At 41.5% G+C, this 18,445-nt stretch overlaps 1 protein-coding gene across 11 annotated transcripts in view; it reads left to right on the top strand.

Moving 5' to 3' along the window:
• The window catches only part of SEMA6D (semaphorin 6D), a 579,242-nt gene that overhangs the window by 549,502 nt on the left and 11,295 nt on the right, over positions 1–18,445 (top strand). For all 11 annotated transcript variants that reach the window (XM_060294307.1, XM_060294311.1, XM_060294309.1 and 8 more), the window contains 7 exons: positions 15,240–15,398; positions 15,798–15,909; positions 16,461–16,521; positions 16,631–16,693; positions 16,802–16,903; positions 17,138–17,228; positions 17,878–17,997. In XM_060294307.1, coding sequence (XP_060150290.1) covers positions 15,290–15,398; positions 15,798–15,909; positions 16,461–16,521; positions 16,631–16,693; positions 16,802–16,903; positions 17,138–17,228; positions 17,878–17,997 — 658 coding nt within the window. In that variant the 5' untranslated portion in view covers positions 15,240–15,289. The remainder of the gene's footprint in view (positions 1–15,239; positions 15,399–15,797; positions 15,910–16,460; positions 16,522–16,630; positions 16,694–16,801; positions 16,904–17,137; positions 17,229–17,877; positions 17,998–18,445) is intronic.

Genomic DNA, 18,445 nt, shown 5'->3' with positions numbered 1-18,445 from the left:
GTGGCCTCTCCCGTTGCGGAGCACAGGCCCTGGACGCGCAGGCCCAGCGGCCATGGCTCACGGGCCCAGCCGCTCCGCGGCACGTGGGATCTTACCGGACCGGGGCACGAACCCGTGTCCCCTGCATCGGCAGGCGGACTCTCAACCACTGCACCACCAGGGAAGTTCATATCACACAATTTAAAGAAGAAATTGGAAATGATCTGTTGACCAGTGGGAGGGGCTGCACCACCTCACCCCTGGTCCAGGGAAGCTAGAGGGCAGCACCTAAAGGCGGTATTTCCAAGACCACGTGATTGGGAGAAGGGGAAAAAAATGCACCTTCTGCCATTCTATCTGGCACAGAGTCAGAATGCCACAATACTTTCATAAGCGCCAGTGGAGACACATTCCATGTTCAGCACATCAGTCGGTTTGTACTACAGAGCCCATTTGTGGTTTGGTGTTATAGATCAGAGGCAGCGATCACAGCTCTCCTGTCTCAGGGTTCAGAGGGGGCACATGCATTTTGTATCCTAGGCAACGCCAGAGCTATAGGAAAAATTTAGAAGTGTGAATTGGGAATTCTGTTACTTTCGGTAAAGAGCCTTTTTCGACCCAGGCACCAAACTCAGAATCAATAAAAGCTAATGACTTAGACGGGCCTTAGAAATGGTCGATGTTGTAGCCCATCCCTTCATTTATAGATGAGGAAGCTGAAGCCAGAGCAGGTGCGGCCTCTTGGCTGCTAGAGTAGAATCTAGATTGCTCAGTCCCCTGTTATCGCTAGGTGTGTTTGATATGTTTGACGTCTGGGGTGAAATTAGCATCCCCATAAGGAGAGGCGAGAATAAACGTAGATAAGGGTAGTATAACCTTTGAGGCATAATTATCTCCAGCAATAGCATGGAGCACGCAGCCCTTCCTCAAGGTGGTGCCGCCGTCAGCCTTGCACTGGCTTCCTGGCACTCACCTGATCACAGAACATGATCACAGGAGCTCAGGGATTGCTCTTTAGGTAACTGACTCAGGCCTCACGGCACCTCTCTGAGAGGAGCTGCTAGTTATCCCCACTTCACGGGGAACTGAAGTACAGAGCAGAGCGGTTAAGCAGCTTGCCTGAAGCTGCTTCAGGGACCAAGCTTGGTCTCCTCCCTAGGCCTTCTGGCTGCAGAGTTCATGTTCGCAATCATGGTACAGCACTGCTCAGCACTCACTTGGGCTCCACCCCAGAGGAGGAAGGGCCCAACTTTTCTCATCCCCGCTCGGTGTTGAATAGATTCAGTAAAACTCAGCAGTTGGCATCGATTTACCTAGACTCCCATTTTGCCTCTGTGGACCCAGAGGTTTCAAAAGCTCATAGATATGATACATAACGGAGCCCAGACAAAGGGCAACAGGTGAGTCACAGGTGAGCTGACTCAGGCCCAGGCTGGGCCCTCACAGAGCTTTTTCTGGCCATAAAAATTCACTTGGGCCAATTTATTAGTCCAGGTCTGCTGGCTGAACCCTCACCAGGGGACCTCATTTCCATCAGTAGAACAACATGACCTTTTTATAAGTTGTTTCGAAATGGTTGTAAACTAACAGGAAGTTGCAACAATAGTAGGGTCCCATGTACTCTTCACCCAGGAAGTGGATTTTTAAAAACAAGTCAGAACTGAATTCTCTAATGGAATGCGGATAATGGTGGGGCTTTATCGGAGATCCTTCTGAACAGTTACTAATCATTCTCCACATTTGCCATAGACGAGCAGCTGTTACTGTGTTTTCAAATACAGAGGGCAAATACAAAGGCCCTGGAAACCATAGTGCTTGGACGAGGAGTTTTTGGCTTTACACATTTTTTTAAAGCCTACTTTGCTTTCTCTGGGTTGTTAAATTTAACCCTTCTGTAAACCCTTCAGCAGTTATTTGAAATCATGACATCACCTGGGAACCTCTGGTGAGGTGATTTGCAGAAGATGAAACAGGAAAACATTAGCTTCTTCATGTAGAGCAAATTCCTGTCATGGGCAGGGATGAGAAACATACATCAACAGACTCTCATGACGTCTGGCTTCTGCACCAGCTTTACCACTCTTGGACCTCGAGTCCCTTAATTTATCTCCTCATTCTCTCCTAGCAGCAGCCCATCCTCAGTCCTCCCTTGCCTGGGTATTGTTCATGTTCTTTGAAAACCTAAAACGGGCACCATACGGGATATTGAAAGCTATGGCTCCACAGTGGTGGCATCAGACAAGTCAGTAGAAACAGAATAAGCTTGCTCTACTTCTGTCATCCAAGCCCAGAGGGCAGAACCAGGCATGGGCCCAGGCCCTATTAGCCTGAACAGAATGTCTGCGCAGGCCATATGGCAGCTCCAGCAGGTGATCTAGTAGAATAAGCCAATGTTCCAAAGACAGGCTGAGTCCTTTGGCATCTCAATCATCCCTTGGAACCAGGAGCCCTTCCTTTGTCTAGAACGGTTCCTTTCCTGGAGGCCAAAGGAGAGCAGCCAAGCCTGGCGGGGAGCACGCGTGCGGAGGAGATAACACAGGAGAAGCCTTTTAATGTCTCTTGTCACTAGTTAGCCTTGAAAGCCCTGCAGTCCTCCCTGGAAAAAGGACACCATTGTATTCATTTCTGCCACAGCAACCTTCTGCTTTCTCTCTCTCTCTCTTTTTTTTTTCAATTGCAAAATATAAAATATATTTTATGTTTTCGCAAAGCTAGTGCTCATCTTGATCTCTTAAGAGGTTGATGTGTTTTGTCATCTGCCCGGGTAGCAGATTCTCTCTGCTTAGATATGGGGCTCATCCTCTCATTAGTTTCGTTTGTTATTTTCACTTTAAATGAAGATTGTTTCTAGGTCAGTTTAGCTTTAAAATGTTACCCGACATGAGTCAGGATGGACAGGCAAAATCTGGTAGGCAAGGTGTCACTAGAATTATGCTCCCTAGAGCCATGGTTCCGATCAGAGGTGGAATTCTGGGGTTCCTGTTCAGATTTGCTTAGAACTTCGCAGAGACAGGTTAGATCCTGTTTTCTGTCCCTTCCTGCTCAGTTCCTTTTCAGTGCAGCTCCTTTCTGAATTATTAATATTTGACCAGAAGCATTACTGATGGACATATTGGTGTGCTTTGCTTTAAGAACACCTAGACTTAAAATGAAAACCTGACATGAGAGCTGCTTTAATTTTCAGAAAACTTCTTTAAATAGCCAGCTTTCCTTATGCACGTAAAATATAATTAAAATAAACAAAACTGACCCAACCTTTAGGAAGACATTGATTATAAAAGCAAGGCATTAATAAAGAACACAACAGGCTTCCATACCCTGCAGTGTGCCCTTTTCTGCCTTCCATGGTGTCTACTGCCACCTTTCTTTCTTTTCTCTTCTATCAGAATCTAGCCCCAAGGAAAGATCTTACAAATGTATTCATACTGAGTTCTGGCTTATGTTACGCTCCAGCACTACATACTTTTATAACTGGAAAAAAAGTCCGTCAGCCAAAGAAAAGAATTTCCCATTGCAGAATCTCCAGCAGCAGTCAGCCATTAGGCAGTTTGGTTTTTATTTTATTTTTCCTTGTTGGGTAGTGGGGAGTCAACAGACTTCCTTCTCTGTCAGTTCCATATACCCCACTCTTTAATTTCAGGAACAGCTCAGTTTTCCTTGTTCTGGGAAAGCTGCAGAATGAGGCGGAATTTCAGTGGGGGGTGACGGAAATCACTTACTCTTTTGGCCTGTGTTGCCCACGCCTCCGATCAAAGAGCAGTTTGTTAATGATGGGAGGGTGTGAAAGGAGGCATCTGTTGCCATTTGCAAGAACCTCTTAGATTTGGAGCCCCTGGAAACGCCTGGGGCTGATGAGGGTTGTGTGCTACTGCTATTGCAGGGAACTGGTAGACCCAAGACTCCAGGTGTTTGGGGCGACGGTGACGAGGTGTTCAAGCCGTGGCACCTGTGCCACCACAGCTGCGTCAGCCACGTGTACAGCCTCCATCTACTTCTTTTTTTCTCTGTCCTTTACATAATGACTGAGGACCTCCTACATTCCAGGCCCCGTGCCTCATGCAAAGGATGAAGAGGACAAATACAACGTACTCTCTATCTGGAGCAGAGCCCAGTTTAGTAGGGAAATTGTGAAAATAAGTAACATTATGATGAGGTGGTGAGTTCTGTAATAGAAGTTTTACACAGTGTCATAGTACGATTAGTCATCCTGAGGGGAACAGAGCGCCCAGGGGAGCAGGATTTGGGGTAGTTGGAAGAATGGGAAAGGGGCAAAGGCCAGGGACATTTTGATCTGATAAATAGACAATTTCCAGGAAGGGCTTTTGAGAGAGAATAGTATGTGTAGAAGACACTGCTTTGGGATGAATATTGGGACGCATTAGTAGCTGAAACAGAGAAGCTGGCAAGAATCAAATTGTGGAGGACCTTGTAAATCCTGGAAATAAATTTGGACCTTATCATAGAGGCCTTCGGGAACCATAAAATTGTTTTTAGACAAGGAAGTAACATGATGCTATTTGTGCTTTGAAAAGATTATTCTGGTGGCTTTGTGGAGAATAAACTAAAAGTCTAAGACGGCAGAAACCAGTTCAGGGTAGATTCTAGAACAATTAAAAGAGAAATCAACAGGATGTACTGACAGGTTGGAAACAGGATGATGGACGGGGAGAGATCTAGGGTGACTCCCAGGTTTAAGTCTTCAGTGACTGAGTAGGATCTTAAAAATATTACTAACAACAATAATAATAATAATTGTAACTGTTGGATCCTTACCAGGTGCAAAGGGTTTGGCTACGTGCTTTACACAGATTATTTCATTAAATCATTGTAATATTAGTGCTTAAATTATCTTCATTTTTTGCGTGAAAACTTGAGACTTTGAGAGGTGAAGTGACAGGCCCAGGGTCACATGGCTGGTAAGTGATAGTGCATGAATTGGAACCCAAGCACTTGGAGCTCAGAGCCTGCCCTCTGTAGGGAATTTAGCAGGAGTACAAGTCAAGACAGAGTATCTGAAGTTCAGATTTGCACCTTCCAAATTTAAGTTGCCTGTATTTTATGAGCCGAAATAGCTAGCAAGAGAGTTGCAAGCTGGATCTGGAGCAGAGACGTATGATCTCTGCTGGGCATGTGGAGTGAGGATTCATCAATTAATCAGTGGTAGTGAAGAAAGTGTGTGTAATGTGGGTGAATCTTCAAAGAGCCTGAACAGAACCATGAAGGACCACATCTAAGGGTGGGCATGTTCGGACAAGTTTGGGAAGGTTGCTGACAAGGAGTAGCTGGAGAGGTGAGGAGATAACTCTGAAAGCCAAAAGTAGAGCTTCAAGATCTGAAGGAGGGACCACCATGACTGAATACTTCAGGGAGATGAAAGAAGACTTAAAATGAGGATTGAGGGAATTCCCTGGCCGTCCAGTGGTTAGGACGCCACACTTCCACTGCACGGGGGCATGGGTTCGATCCCTGGTCGGGGAATTAAGATCCCGCGTGCTGCTGCGAGGCGCGGCCAAAAAAAAAAAAAGAGGATTGAGTTGGATTTGACCGTAAGGTGATTGACGGGCAAGAGTTGAAGTTAGACTGAAGTGAGTTAAAAATTGAATAAAATGTGAGAAAATGGAGACAGTAGGCTGAGACTTCTCTTCAAAGCAGTTTGGCTGGGGAAGGGGTGAGAGACAGGGAGATAAAGGAGGCAGCCTCAGAATCAGGGAGATACTGTTTGTGATGAGAGCCACTTGAGATGCTGGTAATGTGGAGGGGAAAGAACGTGGGAGTGGTGGGTATTACACCAGGATGTTTATCTGAGCAGGCAGGGAAGTTGGATTCTGCCCTCCAGCCCTCAGAAGGAGCTCATGGACTCTGAGAAAAAGTGCTCCTACACTTTCAATTTATCTCCCTTTTATTTTATTTTTTTAATAGACTTTATTTCTTTTTTTTTTTTACATCTTTATTGGAGTATAGTTGCTTTACAATGGTGTGTTAGTTTCTGCTTTATAACAAAGTGAATCAGTTATACATATATATATGTTCCCATATCTCTTCCCTCTTGCGTCTCCCTCCCTCCCACCCTCCCTATCCCACCCCTCTAGGTGGTCACAAAGCACCAAGCTGATCTCCCTGTGCTATGCGGCTGCTTCCCACTAGCTATCTATTTTACGTTTGGTAGTGTATATATGTCCATGCCTCTCTCTCGCTTTGTCACAGCTTACCCTTCCCCCTCCCCATATCCTCAAGTCCATTCTCTAGTAGGTCTGTGTCTTTATTCCTGTTTTACCCCTAGGTTCTTCATGACATTTTTTTTTCCTTAAATTCCATATATATGTGTTAGCATACGGTATTTGTCTTTCTCTTTCTGACTTACTTCACTGTGTATGACAGACTCTAGGTCCATCCACCTCATTACAAATAGCTCAATTTCGTTTCTTATTATGGCTGAGTAATATTCCATTGTATATATGTACCACATCTTCCTTTTATCTCCCTTTTATTACATGAAGAAACTCAAGCCCAAAATGTGAGGTTTCCTGTCCATGGTCACATAGAAAGTCCATGACCCCAGATCTACTGGTGCGTGGTCCCTTCCTCTCCTGCTGCCGGTGTCAGTGGGAGAAGCAGCCCTGACATTCCTTATGCTTCCAAGTTCCCAATCCTCCAGACTGACTGTTCCCTGCTCCATCAGAATGTACATCCTTACAGATTCTGCTGTGTCAGCAGGGCTTCAGCTGTGTTGGGGGCGGGGGGTGAGTCAGAGAGCTGCTTTGTCATTTCCTCAACATGCCAGAGGGCAATGTTTTAAGTTGTTAAAGTGTCATTAACAGAACAGTGCAGGAAGCCTCTTCCTCTCACCTGGGCACCCAAGTTCCCAGAGGGAGGAGGGGTCTCAAAGTCGAGGGCCTTTCAGAAACCTCTTCCTGGCCCAGGGTCAGGGAGGATATATTTGTTCATACATGGTGCCCCAAGCCCTTGTGCAGGAGAGGATCGGGCCAAGGGGGGGACGGTGGCAGTGGGGGTGACGGTAGAGCTTCCTTAAATGAGAGAGCTGATGCTCTCCCAAGAGACTCCATCAGTCAAGAATCACTCGGTGAGCCTGGATGTAAGTAGCTACCCACACTGCTGAGAAGGGCCCAGAGTACCCTGCCCCAACTCTGCTAAGAGGTCTTCTGGAACCTGTATCATCATCTCTTCTTCTCACATTCTTATGCTCCGGAGGTTATGCTGTCAGCCTGGTTGTCACACCATTCTCATTAAACACTGATGTTGAGCACAGATTGAAATCCATAGCCCTACACAGAACGCACTGCCTAGTATCTAGAAACGTGAATGCTCTATAAACATAAACTTCTCTTTTGTAGTTGACCTTCAATGACAACCCTCCGTGTGTTGGTAAGGTTCCCAGGAATAGCAATTAACTTCCTTCTCTTTGTTCTTTTTCAATCCACTTAAACCCATTGCTCCATTTCCGTTTTGTCATGTGGGGCTGTCAGGCCGTAGACCTATAACTCCTGTAACTCCATGGGCCGTCCTTCTCATGCACTGCAGTGTAAACAGTGCCCCCTGGAATTTCATAGACTGTGGAGTGAATGGTGCCCTTTGCTGCAGCTCCAGGCCCACCCCGCTTCTCTCCTGTAGTTCATAGCACACTCAAATAAAAGAATGAATGCTATTTGGGAGCAGAACCTAGGGTGCTCATCCTCCCTGGGTCTGCTGCTCTCTGTTGTTATTGTTGTTGTTTTGTTTAACAGTAGTAAGTAAAGCTGAATCAGACAGGAATCCAAAATGCTAATCTTGCCCTGAGAGATTTAGCAGAGCTGGTAGTTTTCAGGACACATGACTAGTTCTTTTGTTTCTTCCTTCATTTACAGTTTATTCACAGTTGTATCAAGTATTGACAGCTGTGAGACCTGCTTGTCCCAAGGGACTGACTCTTCTTGGGGCTCTGAAGAACTACAGGAGGACTTAACTAGGCCAAGGATGGGAGGCAAGAAGGGTCATCCAGAGGGAAAGGAGGAGCAAAGGCTTGGTGGAAGTAGATAGCATATGACACATTCCAAGGCCAGAACCATAGCCAGGGTGGTAGAAGCATGAATAAAGAGGGAGAGAGACTCAAGATAAGGCTGGAGAGGGAGCCAGGACTCAGAACAGGAACTGCCTTAAAGCCTCATTGCAAAGATCTGGACTTTCTCCTAAGAGTAATAGGAAGTTCCTGGAGGATTATGAGATTCTATGATGGGGTTTATATTCTGAAAAGCTCATTCTTGTTGCATCTACAGAATGAACGGGAGACAAACAAGGGGCAGACAGAAAAGTAGGGAAAAGGTCAGAAGAATGTGGTAAAAGGCAAGCAAGGCTTTAAAAAGCTGTGGACAGTCAACTGCGTCTAAAGCTACTGAGGGATTACATGAGATGGGACTGGAAAGTATCCATTGCATTGAGCTACCTGGAGGTCATCAGTGTTTTTACTAAAAGATGTTATTGAGAGAGGAGCTACAACAGAGGCAGTAGAAGACTGAGTGGGAGGTGAGGAGATGACAACAGTGAGAATGAAAAACTTTTTGTCAGTGTCTGCGAATGGAAAGAAAGAGATAGGCGGTGACTAGAGGAGGATCTGGGGTGACAGGAGCTTTTTCACCTTTTTTGTTTTTGAGATGAGAGGGATGTGGGCAAATTTAAGTGCTGATGGATAATATTTAAGCAATAAAAATTTATAGAACGTGCCGGAAGAGCAGAATATAATCCATGTTTTTTTCTGTTCCAGGAAAAACAGAAGGGGTTGGGTTTAAAGCACATGGAGGGGAGTTGGGGAGTGAAATCCTCTTAAAACAGGAGAGAGGGAGGAAAAACTTCATGACGAAGCATATAGGTTGATGTTCTTGGTAATGGGAAGGGGGAAGGATTGAGGCAGTTCCTAACTTATGGCTTTATTTTCTATGTGAAGTAGCTGTGAGGAGGGAGAAGAGATGAGGGCCTTGAGGTGAATGGGGAAAGTTTAAACTTACTGATTTGGGATGTGGGCAAATCTAGTAGAGAAACATAGGATCCCCACAGTTTTATAGTGTGAGTTGTAGTTGGTGGTCAAGAATTCTGTGACATTAATACATACCAAATTGCCGCAGACTGTGGTTGTCTTCCCTACAGCAGCTCAGCTGCTCTGGGGAAGGAAGGTGCAGAAGGCTGTGTTCATCCTAGCTAGAAACTTTGCAAGAAAGTCTGACACATGGACCAGGACTGCTAAAGTCTTTGAAATGTTTTTCTTAGAGAAAGTGACTGGGAAGTTATCAGCTAAAAGGAAGGAGGAGGGGCAGAACCTCAAGTAAGCACAGGATTTTATTGTAAAAGGATGGAGGCCCAAAGTCTAGAAGAAATACTGGGAAACTGGGCAGAAGCAGCTCCACTGTCAGATCCTGAGGTGTAGGGAGAGTATGAGAGTCTAAACAGCTCCTCTTTGAGAAGTAGCATTTCCAGAAGAGAGCCAGGGATTTAAAATCAGCATGGTTCTTTCTGGGTTCTTTGGACTGGGGAGAAAATTAAGTAGGCATACTGCATTTCTGAATTCTCATTTCCTTTGAACTAATATAGCTTTAAGAGAGACAGACTATAGATCAATTTCTCTATCTGGGATTCATTAATTTCAAATTTGGCCACTATTCTGTAACCATAAAAAGAACTTGTATTAACCAACCCTATAAATTCTCTTGCTTAAAGAACTTCCTTTCAGTATTTCTTTTAGTTTGGGCCTGCTAACAATAAATCTCTCAATTTTTTCTTATCTTAAACATCTTATCTTGCTTCATTTTTGAAGAATATTTTCACTGATTATAGAATTCTAGGCTTGAAATGTAATTTCTTTCAGCACTTTAAAAATGTCATTCTGTGGTCTACTGAATTCCATCATTTCTATTGATAAGTCGTCCATCAGTATTCTTGCTTCTTTGAAGGTAACCTATCTTAGCTTTTAACATTTAAAAAATTTTTATTTTTAGCATCTTTACTATGATATATTTAAGTGTGTTTTCTCTTTGTATTTAGAAGTTCTTAGAGCTCCTTTAATGAGTGCCTTATGGTCCTTCATCAGTTTTGCAGCCATTATCTTGTCAGTTATTGTTTCTGTCCATTTTTCTCTCTCCTCACTCTCAGGAACTCCCATATGTGACATCTTTTCACGAGATCCTGTGTGTCTCTTACTCTCTGGTCTGTTTTTTCCAACCTCTTTGCTGTCCATGTTTCTGTGTGGTATTTTCTATTAACCTATCTTTCAGTTCACTAATCTTTTCTTCAGCTGTAAGAAATACGTTGCTAAACACATCTATTAAGAAGCTTTAGTTCTGTGCTTTTTAGATGTAGAATTTATATTTAATTCTTTTTTAATAGATTCTAGGTATCTGGTGAAATTCTCCATCTTGTCATCCTTTTTTCTTGGACAAAATAAACACAGTTACTTTTTTAAACTATATCTGAGAATTCTAATACCTGGGTTACCTGTGGTCCTATTTTCTATTGTCTTTTTTCTCTCTTAATCTTAGTTCTTGGAATGTCTAGTAATTGCCGCTTGAATGTTGAGCATTTTGTGTAAAAAATTTTAGTCTCTGTCACTCAAGCCCTGGCTGTCTCGGCAGCTCTGAACTCCTTTTAAGAGCTATCTTCATTATATTTAGGTTGAAAATCAAGAATGTAAGGGGGAAGCCCATACAAAAAAAAAATCCAAAATATACTTACTCAGATTCCCTGCTCTCTCACTGAAAGGAATAACCTCATATAGGTATGTTCTTTACTATAAGCTTACACGTAAGGAAGGTGGTTCCCTCCTCCTTCTTGGAGGCATCAATGTCTATGAAGCTGTACCTTATCCTCTAAGAATACCTCTATTATTGTTATGATGATGTACATAAACAGTTGTAAATAAATAGCTATACAAAATAAAAGAGTAAACATATTTCTTTTTTTTTTTTGGCCCTTTTGCACAATAAGATCTAACAATAATAGTCATGATAATATTCAGTAAGATTTACTAGAGATTTATTATAGGCCAGGTTCTGTGTTAGACGTTTTGTATAGATTATCTCATTTAATCCCCAGAAGAACCTATGAGGCAGTAAAGGTAATTATTCCTATTTTACACATGAGAAAACTGAGGTTTAAAGGGTTAATTCACCTTAAACAAGGTTCCAGAGCCAGGAAGTAAATGGCACAAGCAAGTCTGTACTCAGATCTTTCTAACCTCAAGGTCTAGGTTCTTTTCCAACATTTTGTCCTGCCTCATGTCTTGCCTTCATTCCACATAACTGGTTTGATGATTTCACCGAGCCCTGGAATCCTGGGATACTTCCTTAAATAAGGTGAGAACGAAGTAGTCTGAGGGGTTTACATGCAAATAAATCTCCTTTCTGGTACATTCTTCTTGGGTATTTCCAGATTCTTACCTCCCCTACTCAGCTTCGCTTTGATATATGTTTTTACATTAAATGCTTCCATTTATAAGTTCTGTGGCAAATCTGAAAGTAATTTTTTAAATAAAGCTTTATGCAGGGACAGGAAGTAATTAGTGGTGGGGTTTTATTTTTGGAGGATGAGATTGGTGAGGGGTGGGGTATAGGGAGAAATTGCTTTCTGCAGTGTCAGATGAATGAGTTACAGGAAATGATGGCTCAGCCAGCAGCTTGGTGCTTGCCAGTGAGTCAGCAGTGATTCCATCCTCAGTCTCAATGCTGGAATCACAGCTGTGAAAGACACTCTTCCTGGTGAGGGCCCCTCCCTGCCTTGCTGTCGGGGGCATGGAAGCTCTGCCCACATAATGTGAGCCATTCAGTTACCTGTCCTAGTGGAGAAAGATTCACAGAACTACCTTCTTGGGTTCATGCAGATATTTCTGTGTTTCTTTAGGATTCATTGGTGTTTCTGGTTTTTTCCTCTGATACCCAGCAGAAACATCCAGTTTGGGATTGATGTAATAGCAGAATTTAATTCCTAGGGCAACATGTCATATTTTTACACTGCTTCAATGTCTAGGGTCTTTTTTTATTATTATTATTGAAGTATAGTTGATTTACAAATATTGTGTTAGTTTCGGGTGAACAGCAAAGTGATTCACTTATACATACATATATATTCCTTTTCAGATTCTTTTCCTTTATAGATTATTACAAAATATTGAGTATACTTCCCTCTGCTATATGGTAGGTCCTTGTTGTTTATTTATATATAGTAGCGTGTATATGTTAATCCCAAACTCCTAATTTACCCCCCCCTTCCCGTTTGGTAACCATAAATTTGTTTTCTATGTCTGTGGGTCTATTTCTGTTTTGTAAATAAGTTCATTTGTATCTTTTTTTTATAGCTTTCGCATATAAGCAATATCATATGATATTTGTTTTTCTCTGTCTGACTTAATGATAATCTCTAGGTCCATCCATGTTGCTGCAAATGGCATTATTTCATTCTTTTTTATGGCTGAGTAATATTCCATTGTATACATATATATGTGGTATATGTATATATACCACATCTTCTTTAGGGTCTTTATAAATGGGAAAACACTGTGGAAAAGCAAGACAGGAAGGTGCTGCTTCAGGAAAAATGGTAGATTGAAAGAGGTCATTTTGTCATGATTGAAAATATGTGTGTGTGGCAAGAAGATTAGAACGAAATCATTACGGTTGTTGGGTTGAGATGGTAGGATTGTTGGTGATTGCTTTTTACTTTTTTTCTAGGTTTGATAAATAGGCTCACGTTGTAAAATTTATTCTAAGAACAGTTGTTTCGTATTTTAAACTAACTATCCACTTGTGGGAAAAAAAACTGGCCAAATAGCTTTAATATTTTAGGATATCTTTTTCCAGACTTTGCTCCTATTGTTAAGGTCAACTTGGTCATATCCATGGTGTCCTGTAGGAAGTGGGCAAGGAAGATTAACTTTGCTCAGAAGCTGTAGGTGCCAAACTTTTAGTTCTTTTAGAAATTAATGCTAAGAGAGATCGAAGAACCTTTCCCAGGTCGATTAGCTGGTAAATGGTGGAGTTCCATTCAAGCCCCAGTCCCATTGCCACCAAAGTCCACACTCTTTCAACTAGAGTATAGAATGATGCTGCCGCAGGGCCCAGTCCTCCAGGCTTTTCTGCAGGGCATTTTTATTTTTATTTTTTAATTAATTTTTATTGGAGTATAGTTGATTTACAATGTTGTGTTAGTTTCTGCTGTACAGCAAGGTGAATCAGTTATACATATACAAACATATAGCCACTCTTTTTTAGATTCTATTCCCATGTAAGTCATTAGAGTACTGAGTAGAGTTCCCTGTCCTATACAGTAGGTTCTTTTTTTTTTTTTAACATCTTTATTGGAGTATAATTGCTTTACAATGGTGTGTTAGTTTCTGCTTTATAACAAAGTGAATCAGTTATACATATACATATGTTCCCATATGTCTTCCCTACAGTAGGTTCTTATTAGTTACCTATTTTATATATAGTAGTGTGAATATGTCAATCCCAATCTCCCAGTTTAGTCCCCCTTCCCCCTTGGTAACCATAAGTTTGTTTTCTATATCTGTGACTCTATTTCTGTTTTGTAAATAGGTTCATTTGTACCATTTTTTTAGATTCCACATATAAGCGATATAGTATTTTAAGTGTGTTAACTTACCGCTGGCTTAGTTGTCCATTGAGAAAAATCGTATTGCAATATTTTTCTCTCTTCTTGAAAAACTAGGATTCTAAATTCCACGTATACATACTTGGCTTCTACTCTAGTTAGAAAGACAAATACTGAGAGTGTTGTATAGAATGCATGTGTGTGCATCTGTGTTTTTGACATTAAGATGAAAGAGGCATGGGAAGTACTTAGCTGAGTGGTTGTACTCCCCCAGAATTTGAAGTGATTCTCATGATCACACCTAAAGTTCTTAGATATATGAGATTGAGGCTAAAGCTAAATGTTTTACTGTTCAGTATAGTAGCTCTAAGTGACAGTTTCTGTTGAAGAAGGAGTGATACTGTTGCGAAGCAGAAATTTTACAGTTTCACAAAAATACCCATCGGCCCGGTAGGGCCTTAATTTATTTTTCTAATAAATTAATAACACTTAAAGATTTTTGCAGCTAATATTGTACAATTAACACTATAAGCTTTGTTGAGATACTGACATACAATATATCTGCACATATGTAATTGTACAACTTGTTAAAATTTAACATATGCCTACACCTATGAAACATCCCTTCAGTAAAGATAATGAGTGTATTCATTACCCCCCCCCAAAGATTTTTTTGGAGTGCTATATTTTCTAAGAAAAAAAAAAAAACCAGCCATTTAATTTCATTATCTAATTTGATGAAAAAGGCCTGGATGGGGACTCAGGTGATGTGAGTCTGGACTCTGATCTTGCCCTAAATAGCTCCATGAAATTCAGCCAGTCCCTTAATTTTTCCAGGTCTTAGTTTTCTTATCTAAAAAATGAGGGGGTTGAACTAGATGGTCCCTAAGGCCCTGTATGGCTCTAAAGCTTAATAAAGCTAAGAGGACAGGCATACTTAGGGTATTGGTTTGTGTCCAAATGGTTTTATGTAAAAATATAGGCTTCCCCAGTAATCTGGGGTCAGCTGTGTTGCTGCTTCCCGGCCCCTCTCTGATTGATTGATCATGAACTCATTTCATTTCTTTTAATTCTCTTTCACGCTGATTCAAGGTCATTCATGTCATTACTTTCATGTTGTTCTTTCTAAGCTTAGGGAACTGTTCTACTTAAGAATTTAGGGGTAGGGCTTAAATAATGCTGGGAATTTGGCAGGCCTCAAGGGGCTGTGAGGGGCAACAGGACTGATAGCTCCTTGGATACTCTCGAGGCAGCTTGGGCATCTTAGCGGGGAGGGGGCAGAGACGAGCTGTACTGGATTTATTTCAGGGATGGGGGAAGGGAAGCAGATTGGAGTTTAATTAAAATTCTAATCCCAACTTTGCCCATCTTCTTATCAGCCACCAACATTTCTGTTTGTGGTTCTGGTGATTTTGCTGTGATAACATATGTAGTTACCTCAAAAACTCTTGCAAATTGGCCTCAAATTTCAATATGCTCACCAGATGCTTTCATCAGACTTGGCATGGTTCCATCTTTGGCCTGTGCTTTCAGAGATACCTCCTCCACCACTGCCATCTTTCTGATGGGAGGGGGGGCATTGGAGAGCTGGTGGTGAAAATTGAGCTGATTGCAAATGACAAAACAGTTTCATCGCAGCAGAGAGATCTTTCCAAACTATTTCTGTTTTCCCGTAGCTAAGTGGGATTTCTGAGGAGGGGCTGCTCTGATTTCATCTTGGCCCACCATGAGGTTCTTCCTGCTTTGTGCCTACATGCTGCTTCTGATGATTTCCCAGCTGAGAGCAGTCAGCTTTCCTGAAGACGATGAACCCCTTAATACTGTTGACTACCACTGTAAGTAATCTAAGGAACATTCTCCTTTTCTAAGAAGGAAGCTTTTTTGGTTTTGATTTTCTAAGCATATTCATCTTTAGAAAGAGAGAGAGAGTTTTATGTCTTTATAATGTTTTACATACTAATTTATCCATAATCATTTCCTAGCGTCTGGAGAAAATGGGACAGTTTAGTTAGGTGCTTTTCTAAAGCAGCCCATATATAGGTTATATGTTTTCAGTTAAAAGAAAAAGACCATTTGCTGACATTCACTGTCCTTTATTCATTCATATTCAAGACCTTAAGAGGGGAATTTAGTTAAAACCCTTTTACAACTAGTATATACAGCTAATCAATGCTGTATATCAATTCTTCAGCTCCGTAATCCTGACTGATGGTTTAGCCCATTTTTACTTGCAGATTCAAGGCAATATCCGGTTTTTAGAGGACGCCCTTCAGGCAATGAATCACAGCATAGGCTGGACTTTCAGCTGATGTTGAAAATTCGAGACACACTTTATATTGCTGGCAGGTAATTTTCCTCTCGTTGGTTTATTAGATTAAAATTCTTTTCTCTTGTGGTGCTTGCATTAATGTGTCTAGTTCATGAAAAACTAATATGTATTGTGATCAAAAATTGCAAGTAGCCAAAAATATTCACCCGGAAGAGTCAGTGTTGTGTACCAGGAACAAAATATAGCAAAAACCTTTCGCAGTCTTATTTTATTACTGCCATCAAGAAATCATGCACCATTCTTTATTCCTAAAGCAGCAGGAGAAAAAAATCATTCTTTATTCTTTTTTTAACTTGGAATTATTCAAGCAAATATTAGAAGTATGTCTGTGCTAATACCAAGTAGCAGTTTGACCCATGCCTGAAGAGCTTTCTTTGCTCCCTAACCACAGTGATATATAAAAGCGACTCACTAATGAAAAAGCACTCTTTGTTGACTTTGTTGGAGACAGAGAAAATCCAAATGATCTCCAAAACACCATAAAAGCAGATCTGTAAAAATAAAATAAGAATCAGCTTAACGTTTTTATGTATTCACATGATATGACTTACTGCCTTGTTTCCAACAGGGATCAAGTTTATACGGTAAACTTAAATGAAATCCCCAAAACAGAAGTAATACCAAACAAGGTGAGCAAGTGGAGTTGGAAAATTTATTTGCACTCTCTCAGAACTTGGTTAATGTCCCTCTCCCCTCGATATTTAAAATATTGAACTTTGGTTTGCTTGATTGATACAGAAACTGACATGGCGGTCAAGACAACAGGATCGAGAAAACTGTGCTATGAAAGGCAAGCATAAAGTAAGTGAAACAAACAAGTGCCTACTAGACTGAGTCTCTGTGGGGGCTTGAGCCCACAGTGTAAGCATATGGAATGTCTAATGTTAATGTAATTGTTACTTTCTTTAGGATGAATGCCACAACTTTATTAAAGTGTTTGTTCCGAGAAACGACGAGATGGTTTTTGTTTGTGGCACCAATGCTTTTAATCCCATGTGTAGATACTATAGGGTAAGTATATTTTATACAATGTGCTTTTTTTAAATCAACTTTTCTTCCTTTACGGGAATGTCGTTAGCGTCAAATCCTTTCTCCTATAGACCCAGTAATTTGTTTTATCTCTAATGCTATGGAGGAATAAAGACAGAATTCTTCCCGTAGAATTTCAGTGCAAATAAAGCAGTATTGCCTTCAAACATGTACATTGAACAGATGTGACACTAGCTATTTATTTTTCTTTTGTAGTTGAATACCTTAGAGTATGATGGGGAAGAAATTAGTGGCTTGGCAAGGTGCCCATTTGATGCCAGACAAACCAATGTTGCCCTTTTTGCCGGTAAGATTCTTTAGTGTAATGAATATAAATGATTAATGACATTGAAGGGGCAAAAGGAATTTAAAGGAAGAAAAAAACTCATAACTAGGATAGCTACCTCGACACAGGTGTTTCAAAGACTAAAAGCTGGGCTTCCCTGGTGGCGCAGTGGTTGGGAGTCCGCCTGCCGATGCAGGGGACACGGGTTCGTGCCCCGGTCCACATGCCGTGGAGCGGCTGGGCCCGTGAGCCATGGCCGCTGAACCTGCACGTCCGGAGCCTGTGCTCCGCAATGGGAGAGGCCACAACAGTGAGAGGCCCGCATACCGCCAAAAAAAAAAAAAAAAAAGACTAAAAGCTATGAACAAGTTTTCAAAAAAGAGGAATTAAAAGTGAGCATAAGTATTCTGACACTTGGCTCTGTTGTTAACTAGGCCAGTGACCCTGAATAAGTCACTTAACTTTCTGGTGCTTCAATCCCTCATCCGTAAACTTAGATAATACTGTGGGTCAACCTGTCACAGGTTGATTCTGAGCATCAGGTTTAGATTTATTTGTATATGTAGCAATGATGTAGGTGAAATCACTCCAGAGGATATAATACACTATATAAGATAACACACTTAGGATAATTATGGCTGTTTTATCTAATTTATAACTTTGGTTTCAGATGGGAAGCTGTATTCTGCCACAGTGGCTGACTTCCTGGCCAGTGATGCCGTTATTTACCGAAGCATGGGCGATGGATCTGCCCTTCGTACTATAAAATATGATTCCAAATGGATCAAAGGTATCTTTGAAGAACGGCTTTGGGAGATCACCAAGGGAAGTACCATGGCCGAGTGGGAACAGGAGACCTGGGCATCAGGAAATTCAGTGCATGACTTTATATTGTTTAGTTAGAGCCAAGTACAAGCTGCCTTGGTTGTGAACGGAGCATTAATGGGGGATGAGGAGACCAGTAGCCACGTCAGGAAAGTAGATTTTTATCCTAAGTGACCTCAGAAAAAAGATCTCAATTCTGTGTGCCATTTGCCTAACTCTAAATGCATGTAATAATCCTTGCCCGCTTCCATCTACCTACCCTGGAAAGTGAACCCTGGGAATCAGTAGTTCGTATCTGCAGAGTTATTTTGATCTTTGGAGTCTAGAAATCAAGATGTTTTATTTTCAGCGTAAGAAGTTTCCTTCCCTAGTTAACTCCAAGTTAATGAATAAATCTGTTGAAACAAAGACCT

The sequence above is a fragment of the Globicephala melas genome, chromosome 2, assembly GCF_963455315.2.
Source record: "Globicephala melas chromosome 2, mGloMel1.2, whole genome shotgun sequence".
NCBI classification, from domain to species: Eukaryota; Metazoa; Chordata; class Mammalia; order Artiodactyla; family Delphinidae; genus Globicephala; species Globicephala melas.
This window is presented reverse-complemented; position numbering and strand designations above follow the sequence as displayed.